This window comes from Trichomycterus rosablanca, chromosome 1 (assembly GCF_030014385.1).
Source record: "Trichomycterus rosablanca isolate fTriRos1 chromosome 1, fTriRos1.hap1, whole genome shotgun sequence".
Lineage (NCBI taxonomy): Eukaryota > Metazoa > Chordata > Actinopteri > Siluriformes > Trichomycteridae > Trichomycterus > Trichomycterus rosablanca.
The window spans coordinates 21,179,272-21,207,236 of NC_085988.1; the positions used below are offsets into that span (position 1 = coordinate 21,179,272).

General features: G+C 40.2%; 1 protein-coding gene across 1 annotated transcript in view; it reads right to left on the reverse strand.

Annotated features, from left to right (window-relative positions):
* Positions 1-2,036: 2,036 nt before the first annotated feature.
* The window catches only part of sh3rf2 (SH3 domain containing ring finger 2), a 49,206-nt gene continuing 23,277 nt past the window's right edge, over positions 2,037-27,965 (reverse strand). The window contains exons 5-10 of the mRNA XM_062994657.1: positions 13,384-13,505; positions 8,965-9,135; positions 7,004-7,263; positions 5,632-5,900; positions 4,476-4,762; positions 2,037-2,547 (exon numbers count right to left, since the gene is read on the reverse strand). Of these exons, the coding sequence (XP_062850727.1) occupies positions 2,367-2,547; positions 4,476-4,762; positions 5,632-5,900; positions 7,004-7,263; positions 8,965-9,135; positions 13,384-13,505 (1,290 nt within the window). The 3' untranslated portion in view covers positions 2,037-2,366. The remainder of the gene's footprint in view (positions 2,548-4,475; positions 4,763-5,631; positions 5,901-7,003; positions 7,264-8,964; positions 9,136-13,383; positions 13,506-27,965) is intronic.

The window sequence follows — 27,965 nt, forward strand, 5'->3', positions numbered from 1 at the left end:
TACCATGTTAGTGGCAATGCAGTGCTGAGAATGGTTAAATAATGGCTACCATCGATTCTGTCAGTTTATATTGATGGATAGCATATAGAGGGTGACAAATTGTACAGAGTAACAGATGTATTTGTATCAAAACAGGCTTTAGGTGTGACTGAGTAAATGGATAAGTGATGCCGTCTAATAAATTGACACTGTTTTCAGAGTCTCTGATCAGGAAACAGTTATTGAAGATGAATAAGTAGGGCATAAAGTCTTGTATGTAAATATATTTTGCCTAGTTAATAGACTGAAAATGAATTTGATTTGAAACCCCAGACCTAGTTATCAGACCAAAATGTAAATGAAACCCCTCAAAACAACAAAAAAATACCACCTCCCCCCAAACCCCACCACAACTTATAGCACCCAAGTATTTTTGAAACCAGTGGAAATGTATTTAAATGTGTAGATCAATTAGAGAACAGCAGTGAAAACAACTTTTAAATGAATGACAATTAAATAATAGAAAGCTATAAATCTTTAAGCTATAAATGCACAGGGCTCCTCCTATGTCAATGAATACATCAGGATGAGTTGGTGTTCATCGTATAAATGTGGCTGTCCCTAATCTACTAGGTCTTACTCCATACAGGCATTTTTAACTTTTGATGAGATTAACTAGGACTTATTGTAATACATATTCTGAACAAGACCTCAGAGACAATCTCTAGTCTACTGGATTAATAGGAATGCTCCAACAACGTTCAAAATTTTTCATACAAATCATATATTAGAGCTGAGTATCATAAGATATCTGACATTGATTTGATACTGACATCCCTCTACATAAACATTGATAGAGTGGCAATATAACAAACCAGTCTATAGGTCATTCATTCAGAACGAGCTGGTGAAAGAAGCTTTACTGCTTTAAATGTACCGGACAGTAAAATAAAAATATATAAAATTGTGCCTTTGATAATTCTGATCCCAGCTGTGACTGGTTAGTATAAAATAAAGAAAACTTTTAATTCAGACAATGATAAGATAGTAAGATGACTTGGGTTCCATGATCAAATATATGATTTGTCTGATTCTATAACAATCCTGTGTTTCAGGTCAAAATTGGTCCTAATACCAATACTTAGTACAGTGGTACCTTGAAAATCAAAGTCAATAGGTTCTGGGAGTGGCGTTGAGTTTAAAAGGCGTTGAGTTTTAAGGTATTTTTTGTATAAGGATGTATGGAAAACCTGTTAATGCGTTCCATGGTCCTGTGGAACTGCATATATTTTAGACTAATGTAAAATAATGGGGTTGTTTTTGACACTTTTACACTGAAAATAACAGTAAAAGTATAATATGAAAAAACACTGAAATACAATAAAAAAAAAAACAGATAAAAATCAATCAAAAATACAATAAAACCTGCACTTTACCTTAACTTCTTTATTGTTTCCTTATGCTTCTTAATTAGTGGAGAGAACCTATGAGCAGTAATAATTAAGAGAGGTTTAGTGTTTCTGTGTCGTTCTTTTAATACATTAAGTCACATTAAGCCTTTTTTTATAATAAGTGTTTTAGACTCTCTCGGAAAAGCTGATTCTTACAATTTCTCAGAACCTCGAGCTATAACACAAGTTTAAAAGTGAAACAGGAGAAAAATCCAGCTACATGCTTTCAGAGTGAATATGATGGTTATTCCACACAAATGCAGATTCGTCTCATGTTCGTGTGATGTTTTACCGCACCACTCAAACAGAGCGCTGAGCAAAGCAGCAGTCACACATACGTTGAGTTTAAGGGAAACGTTGAGTTTAAGGGTACAAATTTAAGGTAAGGGTGTTGAGTTTCAAAGATTTTGAGTTTAGGGGACGTTGAGTTACAAGGTACCACTGTATTAGAATTTTGAATCCTTAATTCCTTGGCCTTTGATTCAGTTACAAGGGTATTGAACATTGAGTCAGTTTGTACCTGTTTAACAAGTTTTACATACCGAATGGCAAAAGTAGCTCACATAATGACTGCATCAAAGAACATGGTCTTTCAGAATATCCACAGTTTATATTGAGAGACAAATGTGAGTGACTACATCCCTATCCCGAAGTGCACATGTCCGTCAGAACCCAAAAGAAAAGACAGTAGTAGTGGTCTATGACAGTAAAATTACATTAGTATGTAGGGTTGGTTTGTGTCTGTGTTGACCGAGATGCATGCTGTGTACAGAATTACATCAACAACACACAATGTATTGCTTTGTTACTTAGTTTCTCATGCAACAGAAGTCTGCCACATGGTTCCCAGGGCAGCACTGGTTGCAGACTCACTCACACACAAGCACATACACACTCTCACACAAGTGCATACACACACACATCGCTAAGTGCCACTCAGACCACTTTGTCCAGTATGTCCAGAATACTGCTTTGAAAAATCCCCGTTATTCCGGTAAGCTCATGTGTCACCAGCACCCTTCCATCCGGCCGAGGCTTTCGAACCAGGACCACTTCGCCCTCCAGCAGGTTAAGCTCAGCATTAGTCCGTGCATTGTATCCCTTCAGGACTTTGTGTCTGATAAAACAGACAATATCATTAACATCCGACATCAGATTAATAGCATGTAATAAAATAATGTATATGATAACATTAATTTAACATATTTAGATTTAAAGAGGGGACGTTTAGTTAAGTTAATTTTTCCAATGCATTTTAGCTTTCAACTGGATACAGTGACGTGCCCCCTCTCTGAATTTCTCTAGGACAGCATGGTGGCTCGGGGGGTAGCACTATTGCCTCAAAGCAAGAAGGTCGTAGGTCCAATTCCCAGGTAAAGTGGTCCAGGTCCTTTCTGTGTGGAGTTTGCATGCTCTCCCCATGTCCATGTGGGTTTCCTCCAGGTGCTCCGGTTTCCTCCCACAGTCCAAAGACATTGCAGTCAGCTTCATTGGAGATTCTAAAAGGTGTGAATGTGTGAATGTCTGTCTGCCCTGTAATGGACTGGTGACCTCTCTGGGGTGTTTCCTACCATTCACCCAGTGAATTGGACTCACCGCGACCCTAAATAAGATAAAGCAGTGGTAAAACAGATAATGAATGGATGAATTCCTCTATGTTTCCATATGTCATTCTAAACCAGGGGTGTCAAACTCAAGGCCCGCGGGCCAAATCCGGCCCGCCACGTCATTTTTTGTGGCCCGCGAGAGCATAAAAGACGTATGATTGTTGTGATGGTTTGAGTAGTTACAGAGACGTATTTATAATTTAATGCGACACTTGCGGCAGTAAGCGGCAACCGTTGACATTGTTGTCATGGCAACTAACTCTGACTTCGCTAAGAAGCCATGTCACTTTTACGTTTTAGCGGCAAAAGAACGCAGGGTAGCGTAGTCAGTAGCGTAAACAATAATAAATAGAAGTTAATTCTCTTGCAATCCAATACAGAAGCATAATTTGCTAGTAGTAGACATTTATATTCTCAGTTGTTTGTAAATGTTTAGCGAGTATGTTACAGCGTTTCAGTTACGAATTTAACGTAATTCCGTAATTAAATGCGGTTATTACACTTACTACAGCAATTAGTATTTTTACACAAGATGCTAACTTGTTAGCGCTATTTTACATTTGGTTAAATTTCATATTGTGCTAGATGTAACACTTAACTACAGCTATGTGCATGTACTGTATTACGTTTTTTATTGTTTTTATTGTTTGTATTTTGTAGTTTTACTCCATTCTGATGCACACGGTGTACAGCTGAGAAGCAAATAAAACCAACGTAACTGTATTTTAGAGGGTGCTGTCTGTCTGTCTAGCTGAGAAAGGGGAAAAACTTAGCGAGGGCAGAACAATTGTCTTAAAATACATTGTAAAATCATACATAAACTGCATCTCTCACAATGCATGCCGATTTTGTGACCCGCAAAATGATCGCAACCCGCCACTAGATGATGTTCAGAAATATTTACAAATAATCCCAAAATGTACAAGAAGAGAAAATTGAAGCAGAATGAGGTAATTTAATGAATTAAATTACAAGTGAATACAAGTTTGTGATTCAAGTTTGGCATTTTGACACCAAACACAGAATTTAGCCTTCAAGAAAAACAACAAAGGCAGACTGCAATCACAGCAGGATACGTTACAGTCGGCCCTTTGAGGGCCACCATAATGCAGATGTGGCCCTTGTTGAAATGAGTCTGACACCCCTGTTCTAAACGGTTTAAAATCCTATAGTTTTTAAATAATAGTCCCATTTATAAAAAGGAAAAAACACCAAAGTCACTGATTGCATCATCTGAATGTTTTCCCCAGTCTGAATAACTAATTGTTCCACTTTTATCAATAACAGTGGAATGTGTGTAGGATGTTTTCTGGGTATCAGCTACTTTTTTTTACAGCCCCATACTTTTTCTCTGTTATTTATGTAGTTATTGATATGTTTCCCCCTCTTTAAATCATTAGTTAAACAGGCTCTAATACCTCTAATAATAACCACTCACCTGATAGGACTGGACTGGCTGTTAAGTGTAGCTGATTTTGCACCTAAAGGCAGACAGTCAACGATAGAATAACTCTGAACAGGTCCTTTTCTTTGCGGGGTCGTCTTCGTGTCTTTAAGGACTGAGATGTTTCCATCTCGACCGATAATTGCTGATGGGTTCCAGTGCTCCAAAGCCGTGGAACTGCTAGGAGAGCTCCCGGTAATCTGAGCTTCAGAAGACAGACATGTTGTCCTCGTTGTGGTTTGGGGAGTTTCTTCATGAGAGAACCTCACCGACTTTACAGGCTAGAGAAACAAAAGGGTCAGGAGTGAATCCAAATAATTATAGTAAAGTGACCTGAAAAAAAGGGACAATTATTTTAGTGTTTCTTAACAAATAGAATCATAAAATGATGGCTTCTTAACCTGCAGCTCTATATTTTAGGCCAATGTTGTTTGCTTAAAATCAATAAGTGAATCAAATTATCATAAAGATCATTATATATATATATATATATATATATATATATATATATATATATATATATATATATATAGAACATGACCAACTAAAACAACATCAATAGAAGTGCGACCGTCTCTGACTTTACATCTACAAGGTGGACCAACTAGGTAGGAGTGTCTAATAGAGTGGACAGAGAGTGGACATGGTATTTAAAAACTCCAGCAGCGCTGCTGTGTCTTATCCACTCATACCAGCACAACACACACTAACACACCACCACCATGTCAGTGTCACTGCAGTGCTGAGAATCATTTACCACCCAAATAATATCTGCTCTGTGGTGGTCCTGGGGGAGTCCTGACCATTAAAGAACAGGATAAAAGCAGGCTAAAAAAAAGTATGTACAGAAACAGATGGACTACAGTCAGTAATTGTAGAACTTTAAAGTGCTTCTATATGGTAAGTGGAGCTGATAAAATAGACAGTGAGTGTAGAAACAATGAGGTGGTTTTAATGTTATGTTATATATACACTTTAACACATGATATCTATTGACTTTTTCAAAGTTGAATTAAATCATGATGATGTGTTATACTGTATAAAATGACATATTCATTTATTGATGTCATACATACATACATATAAATAAATATATAATGGGGCCCAAACATGTTTAAAAATGTGTGTGTGTGTACATATGTATATGTACCTTTTCTGCGATCAGCCTATAAGGATCTGGTTTGACCAGAATGGACTGAGGAGCTGTGCAAGTGTCTTTTGTAGCAGAATATTTGGCATCCATTGTGTGGTATGTGCCACCAGAGGGTGTCGTTCCCTCAGAAGTCCAGAGCTGTGGCCTGATTGGATTTGTGAACAAACCATTTCTTTTTCTAGGAAGAACAGGAGAACGTCCAAATCCGTAGATCTGTCCCAAATCCTGAGCCGGGGGCTGAAGACTCAAATGACGGCGGGGTGAGCCTAAAACATTACATTACAGAAACAGGTAATCAAAAATAAAATAAACTGCCTCAAGTTGTAATGGATATAAAATACTGATTATCTATAACTTTAATGTACACTGTCCAAAATGATGTATTCACTATCAAAAGCTGTTTTATTACAGGTCAAACTGAGTGCTATTGCTCAGACTGACTTTACTGCAAAAGGTCTCACTGCATGTGCACACTTCACATGAGTGACACAGAGTGCACATCTATGCAATGTGACTTTTACAAAATTATGGCCAAATTATGGGCATAAGTACTGTATGTTGTCACCCCTCCCAAACGTTAGGTTCAGATGGTTCATCCACATCCACTGCTAACACTGCCACAAAAGTGGTTTGATGAACACCAAGATGAAATCAAGCATCTTCAATGCTGTCTCTGCATTAACAGAGAGCCTTTTAAATAATAATAATAATAATAGAATTGTATTTATAAGCGCCTTTCAGGATACACAAGGACACTTTACACATTAAAGTTCCAGTTGTGGAAGTAGAGCTTCACCTCATTCAGCCAGCAGAAAAATAGAATATTATCTTCTTAATGAATGTTCAAACATCAAAAATGTACAGGGCAATGTACAGAGTCCTGCCATATACTTCACTTTTGTAAGTCAGTTGAGGTGGTCTTAAGGATGTTGTTATTAAAATCAATGGTTTCTGGCTGTACACCTTGGACCTTAGTAAAGTGCTGCTATAATTCTGTCACTGATGTTTTACCTAAGACCACTGTTCCGTGCTGTTGCTGATCCTGTTTTGGACAAAAGTCCACCTCTGTTCTTGGGCTTAACACTCCTATTCAACTGAACACATTTTTATTCTTCCATGCAACTGCTGCTGATAAACAGCAAGTTTTAAAGCGAATTGGTGTTAGACCTAAACCAAGACTGTAGCCATGATTTGGAAATCAGGAAGGGGGGGGAAGGGGGGGGTCCTTATTCAAGTGAGTGGAATATGTTTATCTATCATTTTTACATCTGTATACTGAGTTGGGTCAATATGAGCATATCTGATTATTGCCTGATTAAAAGGCTGTGACCTAAACAGATGCATTATGTTGCTGCTTGTTGGTTCTCACCTCTGTGTGAGGTCGGGAAGGCTCGCCTGACCGTGTCCCAACCCTGCTTTCCTCCTGCCTGTGGACCTCTCACCGCACCAATAGATGTTACAGCAGGCTGAGAGGACATGGCACCAACTGCAGCAGCAGAAGTTCCTTCAGCCTTAACTTTGTCCAGAGTCTGCACTGTCTGGAGATTTTGGGGTGGGTATCGCCTTGAAGTCATGGCGCTTGCATTGGAAACTGAGGGCTTTGGCTGCCCGAGAAATCTAGCTGAAGTTCTGTGAAAAACAATTGATACAGCATTCGAACACATACACATTATTTATTGAAGCAAATGGACCAATGCTAAGTGCTAAAATCAGAGTTTTACTTAAGTAAAACTTTATTAGAAAATAATAAAAGACAATTGCTGAGATTTGTCAAGTCTACATCCTAATCAGCAACCTTGTGGTAGCATGATAAGAAGTCAGCTTCTACCAACAATATAGTTAAATAGATCTGTCTTAACCAATTTTACTGTTTCTGCTTTTATAATAAAAATGCAAATGGGTGGGCAAACATTAAAATTTTGAAGCTAAAGATCCAAAGTTGTATTTGAGCATCTAATGTATGCATAAACCTTGGCTAAATGATTCGGATTTTCGGATTACGAACAGAAATTCGCGAAACACGTGACGTCACAAACAAGTTGACTCGGACATTCGGACAGATGATGGTGTTTTTCCGGTGTTTTCTTTATATTTTGTAAAATTCTATATTAAAATGTCCCCAAAGAATGTGCAGAGGAAGCATAGTGGTGAAAACATGAAAAAAAAATCACTATTTGTTGTATAATTACTCCTGCCAGTAGCTGTCACTGTGTATCAGACAGAGGGGACAGTGAGTGAGAGAGAAGAAGGAATTTGGCTCAGTAAAGTATTCTTTCTTTCGTGTAATTACACCTACAAAATACAACATTATTGAAATAAAGAAGAAAATAATAGAGAAATATGAGTTATTCTTGTTTCTGGTAGATACATTTTATATAAAAAGAAGGAAAAAGAAATCCTTTTTTCATGCAATATTCAGTGACTCCATATCACATCTGTGTTTTTAATATATTTTCTATATATTCCTCCTTCTGAAATATTTGAACTACTTGTTACCTATTTTTTCTTAGTTGTTATTTGTTTATTTTAACAATAATTTTTTTTGATAAATCACTAGACTGTACCCAGTGTTCTCATGCTTTTAACATGAACTCCATGCTGCTATATTTCATCTATATTTTCATGTATGTTAATAACTCAGTCCCGTTACTTTAAGTCATGTTACTCATATACAACCATCTTCCACTTAGAAACCTTGTAAATATTATACAAAATTGCCTGAGATTGACCAAAACACATTTTACATAGTTGAGTATGTGTGTTACTAGATTCAGTGTTGAACAAAGATTAAAAAAAAGTTTAATTTTATCGAGTTACTACACGCAAATGGCAGCCATTCTGTGGAATGGCTTATCCAGTGTTTATAAAGCTATTTGGGATTTAGCATAAGACACTACATGTGCCAGCTTGCACTGTTTGTAAAATAGTTTCATGCTTTATAATGCTTGCTTGGTTATTTTACTTATTTGGTTCACTGACTTATTTATGCTGTGATCTAACTGATAACAAAGGATCAATGAAGCACACGCGCATGGGGGAGGAGGGGTGATGTGTTGAAGACTTACTTGACCCGTTTTATATTGACATATTTACTTATCTGTAACTCATTTGTGTAATTTCACACTGTTAGTCTATGTCAAAACAACCTCAACATGATCTCTGACCTTCCTGTTTATTAATCAAACAGTGAGACACTGTCACAAATGGTGAATGCTTTTTCATCTACAATATTGCTGGCTGTTGACTGAATATCTGAAAGGGGTGTAATATTTGTCAAACTGAGCTGTATACACAGTACATGCACATAACGGTGGGCAAACATTATCCTACCTGAGCACAGGTGTCACATAGTTGGCAGGCAGGATGCCCACTTTACCGGTTCTGAGAGAGAGGCCGCGTAACCAGCCCTCCTTAAACTTCCCGTAAACCCCCACCATTTCCCCCTTGTTCAGTTCCAGCTCTTCGGCGTGATGGGGAGTGTACGAGTACAGTGCTGCACACCTAGAGAAAGAGTAGCTTTTGCATTACAGCGTTTTGTTGCTCCCCCCACAGGAAATGCCACAATGGTGAACGTTTACGATACAGATTGCAGATAAAGATAGCGGATTTCCAATAAGTGACAGCAGACCCGTGATCCAAGGCGTACCACAGTATTTAAATATCTGCTTAGTGTACAAAATGACAAAAAGAAGATAGGACAGAAGACAGGAAACCCTGCTAGTGAAATGCAGCTCTTAGTACTGCAATATTTTATGAGTAAGCATTAAAAGACCTGTTTGTATGATCATTTTCAGAGGTGGAAAGTAACGAATTACATTTACTCGTGTTACTGTAATTGAGTAGTTTTTTTGTGTGCTTGTACTTTTTAAAGATTTTACAACCAGAAATTTTACTTTTACTTAAGTATGTTTTGTATTAGGAATTGTAATTCGCTACATTTTAAATAACATCCGTTACTGAGTAAAAAAAAAACGCTAAAAAAAAATCGCGTCTGGGAAACTGCTGCAGTGAATTCTGCGATGGAAAATAAACTGGTGCTAAAATAAAGGAGCTGTAATCTAGATATAGAGTAGGGAAGGGTGATTTTTAAAAGTTTGGAGTTTGATGTTTCGTTATTTGATAACATAGTCTGATGCCAAAGAATGGCAAAGTTTTGTCTTACATCTTGAAGGTTTTCTTTGAGTCATTTAGTGGAAGTCACAACACCTGTAACCTTGACTTGTTTTGAGTTATGAGATTTGCAGTATGACTGTTGTTTGGTATTTGTTGGTAATGAAAAGAAGGCTGGTCTGTAGAATCCACAATTAATGCCAACTTCAGTGTTTATACAGTTTGAAAAAGTTTTATGGGATGGTCTGTACGAAAATAACACATTACACATCCCACATGTTTTAAATGTTGTATCAACATGTTTTTTTTCTATCATATTTTAATTAAAAACAACTATTGTGAGATATATCCACTTGTCTTGTTTGTATTACACAGAAGAGACACGCCCTCCTTCTGTTAAAAAAGTAACTAAGTAACGCTTACTCTGAGTACATTTTAAATGAGTTACTTTTTACTTGAGTAGATTTTTAGACTAGTAATTTTACTCGTACTTAAGTAAAAATTCATTAAAGTAATAGCACTTTTACTTGAGTACAATATTTTAGTACTCTTTCCACCTCTGATCATTTTATATTACACAATGATATCAATAGATAATAGTTTATTCCTGCATTACAGGCCTTTAACACATTCCAGGGGCAATGTATGGCTAGTAATGAGGTAAAAATAATAAAAATAATAATAATGTGATTTCAAGCAGTTGATGATTAGGTACAAAAGCAGTTTCCACAAAGGGCTGAGTCTTTGAGGAGCAAAGATGGGCAAATAATTAACAGTAGAAAATTATTGAAAAGCAATGCTCCTTAAAAAAAGATTGGAAGGGATTTGCTGATTTCACCCACAGAGCATAATATCATTAAATGATTCAAGGAATTAAGAGGAATTTTAGTGTGTAAAGAACAAGGGCACAAGCTTGAGTTCAACACCCATGATCTTCAATCCCTCAGATGGCACTGCATCAAGAACGGTCATTCATCAATAGGCCAAATGAACAGACCACTGACGAAAAAGACCATTCAGCAACAAGTCAAAAAGCTGAGGTCTGTCATGGTATGGGACTGTGTCAGTTCCCTTGGCAAAGGTAATTTACACTTCTGTGATGCAGCATTAACGCAGAAAGGTACATTGAGATTTCAAATCCACATCTGCTGCCTTCAAGACATCATCTTTTTTTTTGAGAAGGAAAGGCAGTATTACAAGGTGGTAAATGCTTTATGTCACAAATGTTTTTGGAATGTGCTGCAGGCCTGAAATGCAGGAATGGAGGTTTGTTAACAAATGAAATGACGTTGATCTGACAAAACATGAAAAATCTCAGGCTGTCCCAGCTTTTTCTGATTTGGGATTGTATTTCCAGACAAGGCTCGTAGCCACAACCCTGTGGTCACTTGATCTTTATTAGGATTAGAACTTAATCCAGCCACTAGATGGTCATTGGGAGGATTTGCAATACAGCATAACATTAAAAGATGTATACCGATCAGCCATAACATTAAAACCACCTCCTTGTTTCTACACTCACTGTCCATGTTATCAGCTCCACTTACCATATAGAAGCACTTTGTAGTTCTACAATTACTGACTGTAGTCTGTAATCTGGTGCTGCTGTGTTAGTGTGTGTTGTGCTGGTATGAGTGAATCAGACACAGCAGCACTGCTGGAGTTTTTAAATACTGTGTCCACTCACTGTCCACTCTATTAGACACTCCTACCTAGTTGGTCCACCTTGTAGATGTAAAGTCAGAGACGATCGCTCATCTATTGCTGCTGTTTGAGTTGGTCATCCTATAGACCTTCATCAGTGGTCACAGGACGCTGCCGACGGGGCGCTGTTGTCTGGATATATTTTTCTCACAGAAACACAGACAGACTCAACCTTTTATAGCCAGTGAAGCTACATCAGGCTTTTCCCCCCTCAATGTTTTACTAAAGTAAGAAAGCTGACAGCATATAATCCAATATATAAATTAAGCAACTGAGGATTAAACGTCCTGCTCTAAAGTCTAAGCCTTGGCAACTTAGCGCTAAGTGTTAGTGCTTGAACCCTCGACCCTCTGACAGTCCAGTACATTAATTACTTTAAACACCCCTTAGGTGCACTTATGCATATTAGCACAGCTGCTGTAGAGCATTAAGCCAGTTAGGTACTGGCATCCCAAAACCATGCTAAAGCACACAGACACACCTACCAACAGTAACTAGAGATAGGTGGTGCAGCTTTGTGGGGGCAGAGAGAATGTAAGCGAACGGCTTAAAAATCAAGCACTGGGTGCCCAGTTGGCACTGCGAAATATTCCCAGTTCGTGTCTCGGCTCTGCTGGGCACCATCTAGATGGCACAACTGGCAGTGCCTGAAGCACACTAAAATTGGCCACCGAGTCTGCTGGGTGGGAAAAGATCAGACTATGATCAGGGTAGGGTTCTCAAACGCTGTGCAAGGACCCTGGTTAGCAGACCAAGGCGCCTGTGCAGAAGTGGATAAGCCTCATGGGCAAATCCATCGAAACATGGGCGACAAAGAAGGGGTTGAGAGACGTGTCGGAAGGGGCGTGGAGCAGGCAAATATATACCCTTCTTAAACGCAACATACCCTCCACTCCCCAGCAGCGGAAGGCTAAATGGCTACACTAAATCAGGAGAAAAAGGGAGAGATGCATAAATAAATAGAAAAAAATAGAAAGTATTCTCCCTGACCCCATCTCACATAACCCTACAGGTGGTCATGACCCCAAGAATGAGAAAAGCATCAGTTTTAGTAGTCAGATTTGGATTCTTTTAATATATTCACCACTGCTTTATCCTATTCAGGGTCGTGATGGATTTGATTTACTGGGAAAAAGGCAGGAAACACTCCAGACAGGTTGCCAATCTATCACAGGGCATGCACACACACAAACTCATACCTAGGTGGAATTTAGTATCTCCAATTGACTGTGGGAGAAAACTGGAGCACCCGGAGTAAACCCACACAGACATGGAGAGAACATGCAAATTCCAAACAGAACGGACCCAGACTTCTTCATCCGGGAATCAAACCCAGGACCTTCTTGCTGTGAGGTGACAGTGCTACCCACCAAGCCGACTTCTTTTTTTTCTATTTATTTATGCATTTTATCCCAATTTTCTCCCGATTTAGCGTAGTCAATTTGTCCTCCGCTGCTGGGGATCCCTGATTGCATTTGAGGAGGGTATATTGCTGCTCACGCCTCCGCCGACCCATGCGCAGTCCTAGTGGACCCCTTCTTTTCACCCATGCTTACTGCACAGGCGCCTCTATCCGTCAACCAGGGTCCTTACACAGCGTTTGAGGAATCCACCCACATAGTCCGGTCATCCCGTCCTAGCAGACACGGTGGCCAATTAGTGTCTGCTGCAGGCACTGCCAATAATGCCCGCTGGATGGCACCCAGCCAACCGGCGTTTTGAACCAAGGAGTTTAGAATATTGATGCTGGTGTGTTAGCAGAATATCCCGCTGCGCCACCTGGGTGCATAGCCGACCTCTTTTAATTAATTTATTTATTTATTCTATTTGCAAAACCCTGAAGTTCTCAAAGATTGACACCTTTTTAGACACTGAATTGTATACAAGTAACTGATGTAAGAAGACGACGCAGGCAAGAGACTTAGAGGTACTTACACACTGATAGAAAGCTGCTGGGTGGACGACTGTTTACTCTCAGTGAGCGGTGGAGGAACCTGGGGGTTAATCAGAGCCATGGTGATGGTCGGAGGTACTTCACCATTCATCTTCCTTTCAACCTGTGAGAGAAACAGTATCACTTTAGTGTTGGCAATGTCTGGCATTGATTTTCTCTTCTTGAATGTCTTCATTCCAGCTGTCTAGATTTATATTTCATAATTTACCTTCCCTCATTAGAGGAATATTTTACCAAGGATCTAATTGCACAAATGTTTCTTTTGCACATAATGCAGTCAATTAGCTATGACATGTTTTTAGATGGGTGTTTAAAAGCATATTTACTTTTGTACCGAGGCTTCAGTGGTAATACAGGAATGAAAGTCTTGAATAGGAATAAAAGTTTGGAATGAAAGTAATTCTGAAGATGTGGTACAAACAACACTGTTGGTCCTTTAAGCACTCCCCATCAATTACCAGGTGATTTTCAGTAAATTAACCTTATTTTGCCAAACGTATCATATTTGATACATGAGTTTTAGAGACCTCTACATCATCAGTATGTACACCGATCAACCATAACATTAAAACCCCCTCCTTGTTTGTACCCTCACTGTCCATTTTATCAGCTTCACTTACCATATAGAAGCACTTTGTAGTTCTACAATTACTGACTGTAGTCCATCTGTTTATCTAAATACTTTGTTAGCCCCCTTTCATGCTGTTTTTCAATGGTCAGGACTCTCCCAGGACCACCACAGAGTAGGTATTATTTGGGTGGTAGATCATTCTCAGCAGTTTTTAAACACCTCACTGTCACTGCTGGATTGAGAATAGTCCACCAACCAAAAATATCCAGCCAACAGCACCCTGTGGGCAGCGTCCTGTGACCACTGATGAAGGTCTAGAAGATGACCAACTCGAACAGCAGCAATAGATGAGTGATCGTCTCTGACTTTACATCTACAAGGTGGACCAACTAGGTAGGAGTGTCTAATAGAGTGGACAGTGAGTGGACACGGTATTTAAAAACTCTGGTCCAGTCATATCAGCACAACACACACTAACACACCACCACCATGTCAGTGTCACTGCAGTGCTAAGAATGATCCACCACCCAAATAATACCTGCTCTGTAGTGGTCCTGGGAGTCCTGACCACTGAAGAACAGCATGACAGAGGGCTAACAAAGCATGCAGAAAAACAGATGGACTACAGTCAGTAATTGTAGAACTACAAAGTGCTTCTATATGGTAAGTGGAGCTGAAAAAATGAACAGTGAGTGTAGAAACAAGGAGGTGGTTTTAATGTTATGGCTGATCAGTGTATTCAGTCAATAATTTGTAATGGACATAGTTCGTAAAGACACACACCTGAGTTTATAAGGGCGCACTATTTACACTGCATTGTCAAGACAAAAACAAGCCATGAAGTCCAAGGAACTGTCTATAAACCTCTCCCATCAAATTTTGGCAAAGCATTTATCAAGGCAAGGTTAAACAATAATATCTAGGGCTTTAAGTGTTCCCCAGGCCACACCGGCCTCATAAAATCTGAAACGGTTAAAGCACAACCTTGACTCATGCTAGAGTTGGCCATCCAGATAAATTAAAAATTTAGACAAGCAAGGCCTGGGTCAGGGAGGTCAGACATAATGCTCACTGTAAAAGCACTAAAATCCTGTGCAGAGATGGGCAAACCTGTTGGATAGACAAACTATGACTGCAGCACTGCATAAATCAGGCCTTTATGACAGAGAGGCAAGACAAAAGCCATTGCTGAGTAAAAGACATACAGCACTGGCATATACTATACCTACAGTGAAACATGGTGGTGGCAGCATCATGCTACAGGGTATTTCTCAGCTGTAAATTTGTAAAAATGTTGAAGGTTTTATTTTACAAATCTATAAGTGAAGTTAGTTTCATGAATTTGAGTTCTTTTATAAGCATCTGCTGGGTCATATACATACAGCAACTTGCACCCATAACAAAACACACAAAAGGCAACTCAAACTGTTACCTTATGTTGTCTGAATGGTAGGATGGAATAAAAAAACACCAAAAACAGGTCTGCAATGACTTGTAGTAACAGTAGTAGAAGTGTATGTAGTAGTAATGTAGTAGTAGCCTTAATATAGGCTTGAAGGCAATCATCTAAGAAAGGAGGCCCATGCTCAAGCCTTTGCTTTGTCAGTGCAATGAGTTACACAGTCAAGTCACATTATTATGACCACCAGCTAATATCCAGAGTAACCAACATGTGACAGCAGCTAAACGGGCTCAGAGTTACTCAATAAGGTAGGTTGTCACAGGTATCTGGAGCCATGCTGACTACAATGCATCACGACAATCGAGGTGCCACAGATATTCATGTTCAAGTCTGGGGAATTAGGGGGCCAGGGTGGTACTTGGAAGTCTTGGTCATGCTCTTCTAACCCATGTCTGACATTTCTAGCTGTGTGACATGTTGCATTGTCTTGCTGGAAGATCCCATCCGCCAAAGGGTAGACAATTTCACCCATGGTACTTTGACAGCAACGAGGGATATACACCGATCAGCCATAACATTAAAACCACCTCCTTGTTTCTACACACACTGTCCATTTTATCAGCTCCACTTACCATATAGAAGCACTTTGTAGTTCTACAATTACTGACTGTAGTCCATCTGTTTCTCTGCATGCTTTGTTAGCCCCCTTTTATGCTGTTCTTAAATGGTCAGAACCCTCCCAGGACCACTACAGAGCAGGTATTATTTAGGTGGTGGATCATTCTCAGCACTGCAGTGACACTGACATGGTGGTGGTGTGCTAGTATGTGTTGTGCTGGTATGAGTGTATAAGACACAGCAATGCTGCTGGAGTTTTTAAACACCTCACTCTCACTGCTGAACTGAGAATAGTCCACCAACCAAAAATATCCAGCCAACAGCGCCCCATGGGCAGCATCCTGTGACCACTGATGAAGGTCTAGATGATGACCAACTCAAACAGCAGCAATAGATGAGCGATCGTCTTTGACTTTACGTCTACAAGGTGGACCAACTAGGTAGGGGTGTGTAATAGAGTGGACAGTGAGTAGACACGGGTTTCAAAAACTCCAGCAGCGCTGCTGTGTCTGATCCACTCATACCAGCACAACAAAGTAGAACTACAAAGTGCTTCTAAATACATTAAGCTTAAAGGTGCTGATGTGAAGCTTGCTTGACCTTGGACAGTGTCACCTATATTCCAGCAGCTTTTTGCTGGCTCCTGGACTATTCTGACCATTCAGACAAATCTCTCAGTATAAGGTGACCTTTTTGTGTTTTGTGTTTTCTAAGCCTTAGCAAGATACTAATGTTCTATATACTTTTAATGAGCGCATTCAAACTAGATCTCGTTAGATGGGTAGTCAGGTGTATGTAAATAATTTGAATTTAACTGCATGTGGCTTAAAAATGTCAAAATCACAAGTTGTTTTTCCATGTTACATTGTATTTTCACAACAAACCACACGTGAATTATCCTTCCTTAATAAGAAGTCATCAATGCAGATTTAAGAATCACATTTTCTCCTCAGTCACATAATGAAACACACAACGATGAAACAGTGCATGGGTATGATCTCTCCTGAGGTGTGGTTAATGACTGAGTCATGGGAAATTTTTAATGACTCAGATCTGGTGTTTTATTTCTGCATGTTAGTGCTGTGTTACTGTGTTACTAATGTAACCAGATATAATCAAAAGCCTGTGACCTTCACAAAGTCTTGCATCATGTTCTTATCTTAAACTGCCTGTGTAATTCAAACTTGTGACTTAACAGATAATTTTGAAATATTTAAATAATTGAGTGATATGTTTTTTTATTCGTTTAATACCCTGGAAAACACAAAAATAGCCAAGAAAGATCTTTACATCTTTACCCTCGCACAATAAAAATTGTATGTGTGTGTTCGAAAGCCTAGTGAGCTCTCTACATGGACGCATTTTACATCATCCTACACACGCTTCCATCTAACAATATTTACTGCCAGGATACTTTTATAATTTTTTATATTACATACTAAATTTTTATTCTATTTATTTAATTACATAGTCTGTACAACATTATTTTTGTATTTTAATACTTTAATGCTTGTGTACTTTTTGCTTTAATGTATCTTTAGCTGCTGTAATAACTGACTTTCCCTATGGGATTAATAAAGCTGTCTGTCTGTCTGTCTGTCTATCTGTCTATCTATCTATCTACCTATCTAAAGGAGGCTGTTCGAATTCTTAGATGCCTTAAAATGCTGCCTAGTAGGGTACCTTAAATTTGTATTTTGACTGAATAATGAGGGAGCATCCAATGCTTCCTTATGGTTGAAGACAATCCCAGCATTCCATGTGGCACAACTTTTCTTGCCAACGATTTCAAATGCGAAGTTATTTTCAAACGTAAATAAATTCTCATTGATTTTTAATTTGTATAAACGTGCACAAATGTCATCTATGTGCAAATTCAGGCTTGTCAGTGACAATTTAACCGTTTTTGGTACACGGACGGAGATGTTAGTTGACATGCTAGTGCATTGTGCCACCTCATCCCATTGGTTTGATTGGCCTGAGGCAAACCGTGTTACCTTAGTAAGTGAAAACTAATGCAAATGCTGGAATCACTGTCTAAGTAGTGTGTTCGAATAACCTGACTAATAAGTCAATGACTTATTAGAATCCTCTCTACTGAGGCAGCTGCCTATGTAGGCAGTAGACAGCAAGGCAGCTCACTAAGTTTTCAAACAGACCCTATGATCCACATACTTGCATCCCCTGATAAAATACGTTTCATCAATTCAAGTTAGCACAACATACAGTGCCTTGCAAAAGTATTCAGCCCCCTTGAACTTTTCAACCTTTTGCCACATTTCAGGCTTCAAACATAACGATATGAAATTGTAATTTTTTGTGAAGAATCAACAACAAGTGGGACACAATCGTGAAGTGGAACGAAATTTATTGGATATTTTAAACTTTTTTTAGAAATAAAAAACTGAAAAGTGGGGCGTGCAATATTATTCAGCCCCCTTGCGTTAATACTTTGTAGCGCCACCTTTTGCTGCGATTACAGCTGCAAGTCGCTTGGGGTATGTCTCTATCAGTTTTGCACATCGAGAGACAGAAATTTTTGCCCATTCTTCCTTGCAAAACAGCTCGAGCTCAGTGAGGTTGGATGGAGAGCGTTTGTGAACAGCAGTTTTCAGCTCTTTCCACAGATTCTCGATGGGATTCAGGTCTGGACTTTGACTTGGCCATTCTAACACCTGGATACGTTTATTTGTGAACCATTCCATTGTAGATTTTGCTTTATGTTTTGGATCATTGTCTTGTTGGAAGATAAATCTCCGTCCCAGTCTCAGGTCTTTTGCAGACTGCAACAGGTTTTCTTCCAGAATGGTCCTGTATTTGGCTCCATCCATCTTCCCATCAATTTTAACCATCTTCCCTGTCCCTGCTGAAGAAAAGCAGGCCCAAACCATGATGCTGCCACCACCATGTTTGACAGTGGGGATGGTGTGTTCAGGGTGATGAGCTGTGTTGCTTTTACGCCAAACATAACGTTTTGCATTGTGGCCAAAAAGTTCGATTTTGGTTTCATCTGACCAGAGCACCTTCTTCCACATGTTTGGTGTGTCTCCCAGGTGACTTTTTATAGATATCTTTGAGAAATGGCTTTCTTCTTGCCACTCTTCCATAAAGGCCAGATTTGTGCAGTGTACGACTGATTGTGTCCTATGGACAGAGTCTCCCACCTCAGCTGTAGATCTCTGCAGTTCATTCAGAGTGATCATGGGCCTCTTGGCTGCATCTCTGATCAGTCTTCTCCTTGTTTGAGCTGAAAGTTTAGAGGGACGGCCGGGTCTTGGTAGATTTGCAGTGGTCTGATACTCCTTCCATTTCAATATGATCGCTTGCACAGTGCTCCTTGAGATGTTTAAAGCTTGGGAAATCTTTTTGTATCCAAATCCGGCTTTAAACTTCTCCACAACAGTATCTCGGACCTGCCTGGTGTGTTCCTTGGTCTTCATGATGCTCTCTGCGCTTTAAACAGAACTCTGAGACTGTCACAGAGCAGGTGCATTTATACGGAGACTTGATTACACACAGGTGGATTCTATTTATCACCATCAGTCATTTAGGTCAACATTGGATCATTCAGAGATCCTCACTGAACTTCTGGAGTGAGTTTGCTGCACTGAAAGTAAAGGGGCTGAATAATATTGCACGCCCCACTTTTTAGTTTTTTATTTCTAAAAAAAGTTTAAAATATCCAATAAATTTCGTTCCACGTCACGATTGTGTCCCACTTGTTGTTGATTCTTCACAAAAAATTACAATTTCATATCGTTATGTTTGAAGCCTGAAATGTGGCAAAAGGTTGAAAAGTTCAAGGGGGCTGAATACTTTTGCAAGGCACTGTATACAGTTAAAAAGGGAACAAACTTCAATGTGACATTATCCTATATTCCTGCTGCCCAGTATACACTAAATGGCCAAAAGTATTTGGACAACTGACCATGAACTTGTTGGACATCTCATTTCAAAAAAATAAACTGTAAAAAAATAGTGTGACCTCTATGTGATGTTTTCAGCTATTACAACAGCCACTTTTCTAACAGTTTTCTTACAAGACTTTAAAGTATGTATGTGGGAATTTGTGCCCATTCAGTCAAAAGAGCATTTGTATTATCTTGCTCAATAAAGCCTCAGTTGATGTTCCAGTTCATTCCAAAGCTGTTCAGTAGGGTTGAGTTCAGGGCTCTGTGCAGGTCACTGGAGTTTGTTTAAACTTAAACCAAGCTTTTCTTCTTGAGTTTATAGAGCTTGCTTTGTGCACAGGAGCACTAGTATGCTAAAACAAGAAAAGGGCCTTCCTTATACTGTTGCTGCAAAGTTAGAAGCACTTAATTTCAATTATATAACTGGTTTTTATATGTTAGCAATTGTTGTGACTGAAACACATTTTCAAAACTTAGAAAGGGTGTCCGTATACTTTAGTCCATATAGTGTAGGTGGTATGTTTAGTCTGACTTTTTAGAACCCTCTGTACTTGGCTCTGTACTGTGTAGGCAGTAGACAGCAAGGCAGCTCACTAGGTTTTCAAACAGACCCTATGATTCAAAGACTTGCACCCCCTGATGAAATTCAACGTTTCATCAATTTAAAAAAATAATATATATATATATACAGTGTATCACAAAAGTGAGTACACCCCTCACATTTCTGCAGATATTTAAGTATATCTTTTCATGGGACAACACTGACAAAATGACACTTTGACACAATGAAAAGTAGTCTGTGTGCAGCTTATATAACAGTGTAAATGTATTCTTCCCTCAAAATAACTCAATATACAGCCATTAATGTCTAAACCACCGGCAACAAAAGTAAGTACACCCCTTAGTGAAAGTTCCTGAAGTGTAAATATTTTGTGTGGCCACCATTATTTCCCAGAACTGCCTTAACTCTCCTGGGCATGGAGTTTACCAGAGCTTCACAGGTTGCCACTGGAATGCTTTTCCACTCCTCCATGACGGCATCACGGAGCTGGCGGATATTCGAGACTTTGCGCTCCTCCACCTTCCGCTTGAGGATGCCCCAAAGATGTTCTATTGGGTTTAGGTCTGGAGACATGCTTGGCCAGTCCATCACCTTTACCCTCAGCCTCTTCAATAAAGCAGTGGTCGTCTTAGAGGTGTGTTTGGGGTCATTATCATGCTGGAACACTGCCCTGCGACCCAGTTTCCAGAGGGAGGGGATCATGCTCTGCTTCAGTATTTCACAGTACATATTGGAGTTCATGTGTCCCTCAATGAAATGTAACTCCCCAACCCCTGCTGCACTCATGCAGCCCCAGACCATGGCATTCCCACCACCATGCTTGACTGTAGGCATGACACACTTATCTTTGTACTCCTTACCTGATTGCCGCCACACATGCTTGAGACCATCTGAACCAAACAAATTAATCTTGGTCTCATCAGACCATAGGACATGGTTCCAGTAATCCATGTCCTTTGTTGACATGTCTTCAGCAAACTGTTTGCGGGCTTTCTTGTGTAGAGACTTCAGAAGAGGCTTCCTTCTGGGGTGACAGCCATGCAGACCAATTTGATGTAGTGTGCGGCGTATGGTCTGAGCACTGACAGGCTGACCCCCCACCTTTTCAATCTCTGCAGCAATGCTGACAGCACTCCTGCGCCTATCTTTCAAAGACAGCAGTTGGATGTGACGCTGAGCACGTGCACTCAGCTTCTTTGGACGACCAACGCGAGGTCTGTTCTGAGTGGACCCTGCTCTTTTAAAACGCTGGATGATCTTGGCCACTGTGCTGCAGCTCAGTTTCAGGGTGTTGGCAATCTTCTTGTAGCCTTGGCCATCTTCATGTAGCGCAACAATTCGTCTTTTAAGATCCTCAGAGAGTTCTTTGCCATGAGGTGCCATGTTGGAACTTTCAGTGACCAGTATGAGAGAGTGTGAGAGCTGTACTACTAAATTGAACACACCTGCTCCCTATGCACACCTGAGACCTAGTAACACTAACAAATCACATAACATTTTGGAGGGAAAATGACAAGCAGTGCTCAATTTGGACATTTAGGGGTGTAGTCTCTTAGGGGTGTACTCACTTTTGTTGCCGGTGGTTTAGACATTAATGGCTGTATATTGAGTTATTTTGAGGGAAGAATAAATTTACACTGTTATATAAGCTGCACACAGACTACTTTTCATTGTGTCAAAGTGTCATTTTGTCAGTGTTGTCCCATGAAAAGATATACTTAAATATCTGCAGAAATGTGAGGGGTGATAAAAGTGAGTACACCCCTCACATTTCTGCAGATATTTAAGTATATCTTTTCATGGGACAACACTGACAAAATGACACTTTGACACAATGAAAAGTAGTCTGTGTGCAGCTTATATAACAGTGTAAATTTATTCTTCCCTCAAAATAACTCAATATACAGCCATTAATGTCTAAACCACCGGCAACAAAAGTGAGTACACCCCTTAGTGAAAGTTCCTGAAGTGTCAATATTTTGTGTGGCCACCATTATTTCCCAGAACTGCCTTAACTCTCCTGGGCATGGAGTTTACCAGAGCTTCACAGGTTGCCACTGGAATGCTTTTCCACTCCTCCATGACGACATCACGGAGCTGGCGGATATTCGAGACTTTGCGCTCCTCCACCTTCCGCTTGAGGATGCCCCAAAGATGTTCTATTGGGTTTAGGTCTGGAGACATGCTTGGCCAGTCCATCACCTTTACCCTCAGCTTCTTCAATAAAGCAGTGGTCGTCTTAGAGGCGTGTTTGGGGTCATTATCATGCTGGAACACTGCCCTGCGACCCAGTTTCCGGAGGGAGGGGATCATGCTCTGCTTCAGTATTTCACAGTACATATTGGAGTTCATGTGTCCCTCAATGAAATGTAACTCCCCAACACCTGCTGCACTCATGCAGCCCCAGACCATGGCATTCCCACCACCATGCTTGACTGTAGGCATGACACACTTATCTTTGTACTCCTCACCTGATTGCCGCCACACATGCTTGAGACCATCTGAACCAAACAAATTAATCTTGGTCTCATCAGACCATAGGACATGGTTCCAGTAATCCATGTCCTTTGTTGACATGTCTTCAGCAAACTGTTTGCGGGCTTTCTTGTGTAGAGACTTCAGAAGAGGCTTCCTTCTGGGGTGACAGCCATGCAGACCAATTTGATGTAGTGTGCGGCGTATGGTCTGAGCACTGACAGGCTGACCCCCCACCTTTTCAATCTCTGCAGCAATGCTGACAGCACTCCTGCGCCTATCTTTCAAAGACAGCAGTTGGATGTGACGCTGAGCACGTGCACTCAGCTTCTTTGGACGACCAACGCGAGGTCTGTTCTGAGTGGACCCTGCTCTTTTAAAACGCTGGATGATCTTGGCCACTGTGCTGCAGCTCAGTTTCAGGGTGTTGGCAATCTTCTTGTAGCCTTGGCCATCTTCATGTAGCGCAACAATTCGTCTTTTAAGATCCTCAGAGAGTTCTTTGCCATGAGGTGCCATGTTGGAACTTTCAGTGACCAGTATGAGAGAGTGTGAGAGCTGTACTACTAAATTCAACACACCTGCTCCCTATGCACACCTGAGACCTAGTAACACTAACGAGTCACATGACATTTTGGAGGGAAAATGACAAGCAGTGCTCAATTTGGACATTTAGGGGTGTAGTCTCTTAGGGGTGTACTCACTTTTGTTGCCGGTGGTTTAGACATTAATGGCTGTATATTGAGTTATTTTGAGGCAAGAATAAATTTACACTGTTATATAAGCTGCACACAGACTACTTATCATTGTGTCAAAGTGTCATTTTGTCAGTGTTGTCCCATGAAAAGATATACTTAAATATCTGCAGAAATGTGAGGGGTGTACTCACTTTTGTGATACACTGTATATATATATATATATATATATATATATATATATACAGTGTATCACAAAAGTGAGTACACCCCTCACATTTCTGCAAATATTTAAGTATATCTTTTCATGGGACAACACTGACAAAATGACACTTTGACACAATGAAAAGTAGTCTGTGTGCAGCTTATATAACAGTGTAAATTTATTCTTCCCTCAAAATAACTCAATATACAGCCATTAATGTCTAAACCACCGGCAACAAAAGTGAGTACACCCCTAAGAGACTACACCCCTAAATGTCCAAATTGAGCACTGCTTGTCATTTTCCCTCCAAAATGTCATGTGATTTGTTAGTGTTACTAGGTCTCAGGTGTGCATAGGGAGCAGGTGTGTTCAATTTAGTAGTACAGCTCTCACACTCTCTCATACTGGTCACTGAAAGTTCCAACATGGCACCTCATGGCAAAGAACTCTCTGAGGATCTTAAAAGACGAATTGTTGCGCTACATGAAGATGGCCAAGGCTACAAGAAGATTGCCAACACCCTGAAACTGGGCTGCAGCACAGTGGCCAAGATCATCCAGCGTTTTAAAAGAGCAGGGTCCACTCAGAACAGACCTCGCGTTGGTCGTCCAAAGAAGCTGAGTGCACGTGCTCAGCGTCACATCCAACTGCTGTCTTTGAAAGATAGGCGCAGGAGTGCTGTCAGCATTGCTGCAGAGATTGAAAAGGTGGGGGGTCAGCCTGTCAGTGCTCAGACCATACGCCGCACACTACATCAAATTGGTCTGCATGGCTGTCACCCCAGAAGGAAGCCTCTTCTGAAGTCTCTACACAAGAAAGCCCGCAAACAGTTTGCTGAAGACATGTCAACAAAGGACATGGATTACTGGAACCATGTCCTATGGTCTGATGAGACCAAGATTAATTTGTTTGGTTCAGATGGTCTCAAGCATGTGTGGCAGCAATCAGGTGAGGAGTACAAAGATAAGTGTGTCATGCCTACAGTCAAGCATGGTGGTGGGAATGCCATGGTCTGGGGCTGCATGAGTGCAGCAGGTGTTGGGGAGTTACATTTCATTGAGGGACACATGAACTCCAATATGTACTGTGAAATACTGAAGCAGAGCATGATCCCCTCCCTCCGGAAACTGGGTCGCAGGGCAGTGTTCCAGCATGATAATGACCCCAAACACACCTCTAAGACGACCACTGCTTTATTGAAGAGGCTGAGGGTACAGGTGATGGACTGGCCAAGCATGTCTCCAGACCTAAACCCAATAGAACATCTTTGGGGCATCCTCAAGCGGAAGGTGGAGGAGCGCAAAGTCTCGAATATCCGCCAGCTCCGTGACGTCGTCATGGAGGAGTGGAAAAGCATTCCAGTGGCAACCTGTGAAGCTCTGGTAAACTCCATGCCCATGAGAGTTAAGGCAGTTCTGGGAAATAATGGTGGCCACACAAAATATTGACACTTCAGGAACTTTCACTAAGGGGTGTACTCACTTTTGTTGCCGGTGGTTTAGACATTAATGGCTGTATATTGAGTTATTTTGAGGGAAGAATAAATTTACACTGTTACATAAGCTGCACACAGACTACTTTTCATTGTGTCAAAGTGTCATTTTGTCAGTGTTGTCCCATGAAAAGATATACTTAAATATCTGCAGAAATGTGAGGGGTGTACTCACTTTTGTGATACACTGTATATATATATATATATATATATATGTATACACTAATCAGCCATAACATTAAAACCACCTCCTGGTTTCTACACTCTCTGTCCATTTTATCAGCTCCACTTACCATATAGAAGCACTTTGTAGTTCTACAATACCTAATCTATAATACCTACTCTGTGGTCCTGGGAGAGTCCTGACCATTGAAGAACAGCATGAAAGGGGGCTAACAAAGCATGGACTACAGTCAGTAATTGTAGAACTACAAAGTGAGTGTAGAAAGGAGGTGGTTTTAGCGTTAAGGCTGATCAGTATATATATATACTGTATATATGTGTGTGTGTGTGTGTGTGTGTGTGTGTGTGTGTGTGTGTGTGCTGAATTTAACACTGAATAACAATAAAAACAAAAGGTTCCGGCACATTTAACATTTTCTTGTTGCTGTGCGGACCAAACTCTACCAGCTGTGCCTGCATGCTGACAGTTTTCTATACAGACAAATGTTTTAGCAAAGCATTATTTCTGTCCTGCTGGCTTTATTAAAGTGATTCTTTTTTCCAGTGATTGCTTACTGTGGGTAGCACATGAAGCAAAAATAATAATAAATAAAAAATGGTGTCATTAGCCAATCAGCGATGGTCAGTTATTTGATGAGATTGGCTCAAATGTATGTTAAATTATTGATTAATTCTATTTACATTATTTCTTATGGGAAAAACAGGTTTAACTAACGAACATCAAGGGTCCACTGTACTACACTAATTGACTGTGTTTGCTTGCATTTGTCACAGATAAACACATATATGAAAGTGCAATTGAGTAAGTGCTTAATATTATTTTGGGCAATGTGTTTAAAAAGTAGTAAAATATAAGAAAAAAAAAATCACAGCTTAATGTAGGTAATGCTAGCACATAGCTAACAGGCTAATGGCTAGCTTACTGCATAAAACATGCTAAAACATGCTAAAACATGCTAAAACATGCAATTTTCACTGATAAAGCCAGTGACCTTCACAAAGTCTTGCATCATGTTCTTATCTTAAACTGCCTGTATAATTCAAACTCACGTCTTAACAGATAATTTTGAAATATTTAAATAATTGTGTAGAATACAACAATACAATTCACACAACAATAACACACCTGGACGCTAGGAGGGGTAATTATGTTAAAATGCTGTTTGTTGACTACAGCTCAGCATTTAACATGATTATCCCCTCTAAACTACCTATCAACTTGGAGAACCTGGGACTTCATCCATCCTTGTGTCACTGGATCTCTAACTTCCTGACTGACAGACCACAAGCAGTGCGGGTAGGCAAACATGTCTCACCCAGATTAAGTATGGCTAATGCAGGCCACCCCAAACATTTAAAAAAAGTATGTTTGGCACTACTGCATCATTTGGCACTATACAGACAGTCATTCTGTTAAAGGTCTTTCCTTTTGATTTTCCTGGTAGAGTACAGAAATGGTTTACCTCCGCCTTATATCATGCAGTTGTCACCATCCTATATTGCTGCTGCCCCATACACTATATGGCCAAAAGTATTTGGACACCTGCCCATGAGCTTGCTGGACATCCCATTTTAACAAATAGCATTAAAATAAAGTGACCTTTATGTGGCCTAGCGGTTAAGGTACTGGACTTATAATCAAAAGGTCGCTGGTTCAAGCCCCACCACTACCAGGTTGTCACTGTTGGGCCCTTGAGCAAGGCCCTTAACCCTCAACTGCTTAGACTGTATACTGTCACAGTACTGAAAGTCGCTTTGGATAAAAGTGTCTGCCAAACGATCAACCATAACATTAAAACCAACTTCTTGTTTCTACACTCACTGTGAATGTTATTAGCTCCACTTACCATATAGAAGAACTTTGTAGTTCTACAATTACTGACTGTAGTCCACCTGTTTCTCTGCATGCTTTGTTAGACCCCTTTCATGCTGTTCTTCAATGGTCAGGACTCTCCCAGGACCACTACAGAGTAGGTATTATTTGGGTGGTGGATCATTCTCAGCACTGCAGTGACACTGACATGGTGGTGGTGTGTTAGTGTGTGTTGTGCTGGTATGAGTGGATAAGACACAACAATGCTGCTGGAGTTTTTAAACACGTCACTGTCACTGCTAGACTGAGAATAGTCCACCAACCAAAAATATCCAGCTAACAGCGCCCTGTAGGCAGCGTCCTGTGACCACTGATGAAGGTCTAGAAGATGACCAACTCAAACAGCAGCAATAGATGAGTGATCGTCTCCGACTTTACATCTACACAGTGAACCAACTAGGTAGGAGTGTGTAATAGCAGACATCCTAAGTCTCCCGGAAGTTCCGGGAGTCTCCCGCATATACATAGCGGCTCCCTGATGCCCCAGAATCTCCCAGAATCTAGAACGAGCGGCCAAGAGCGACAAAAACGCGCACGCAGGTGACAAAGACTTTTTTCCCGATTGCGTGTGGGAAA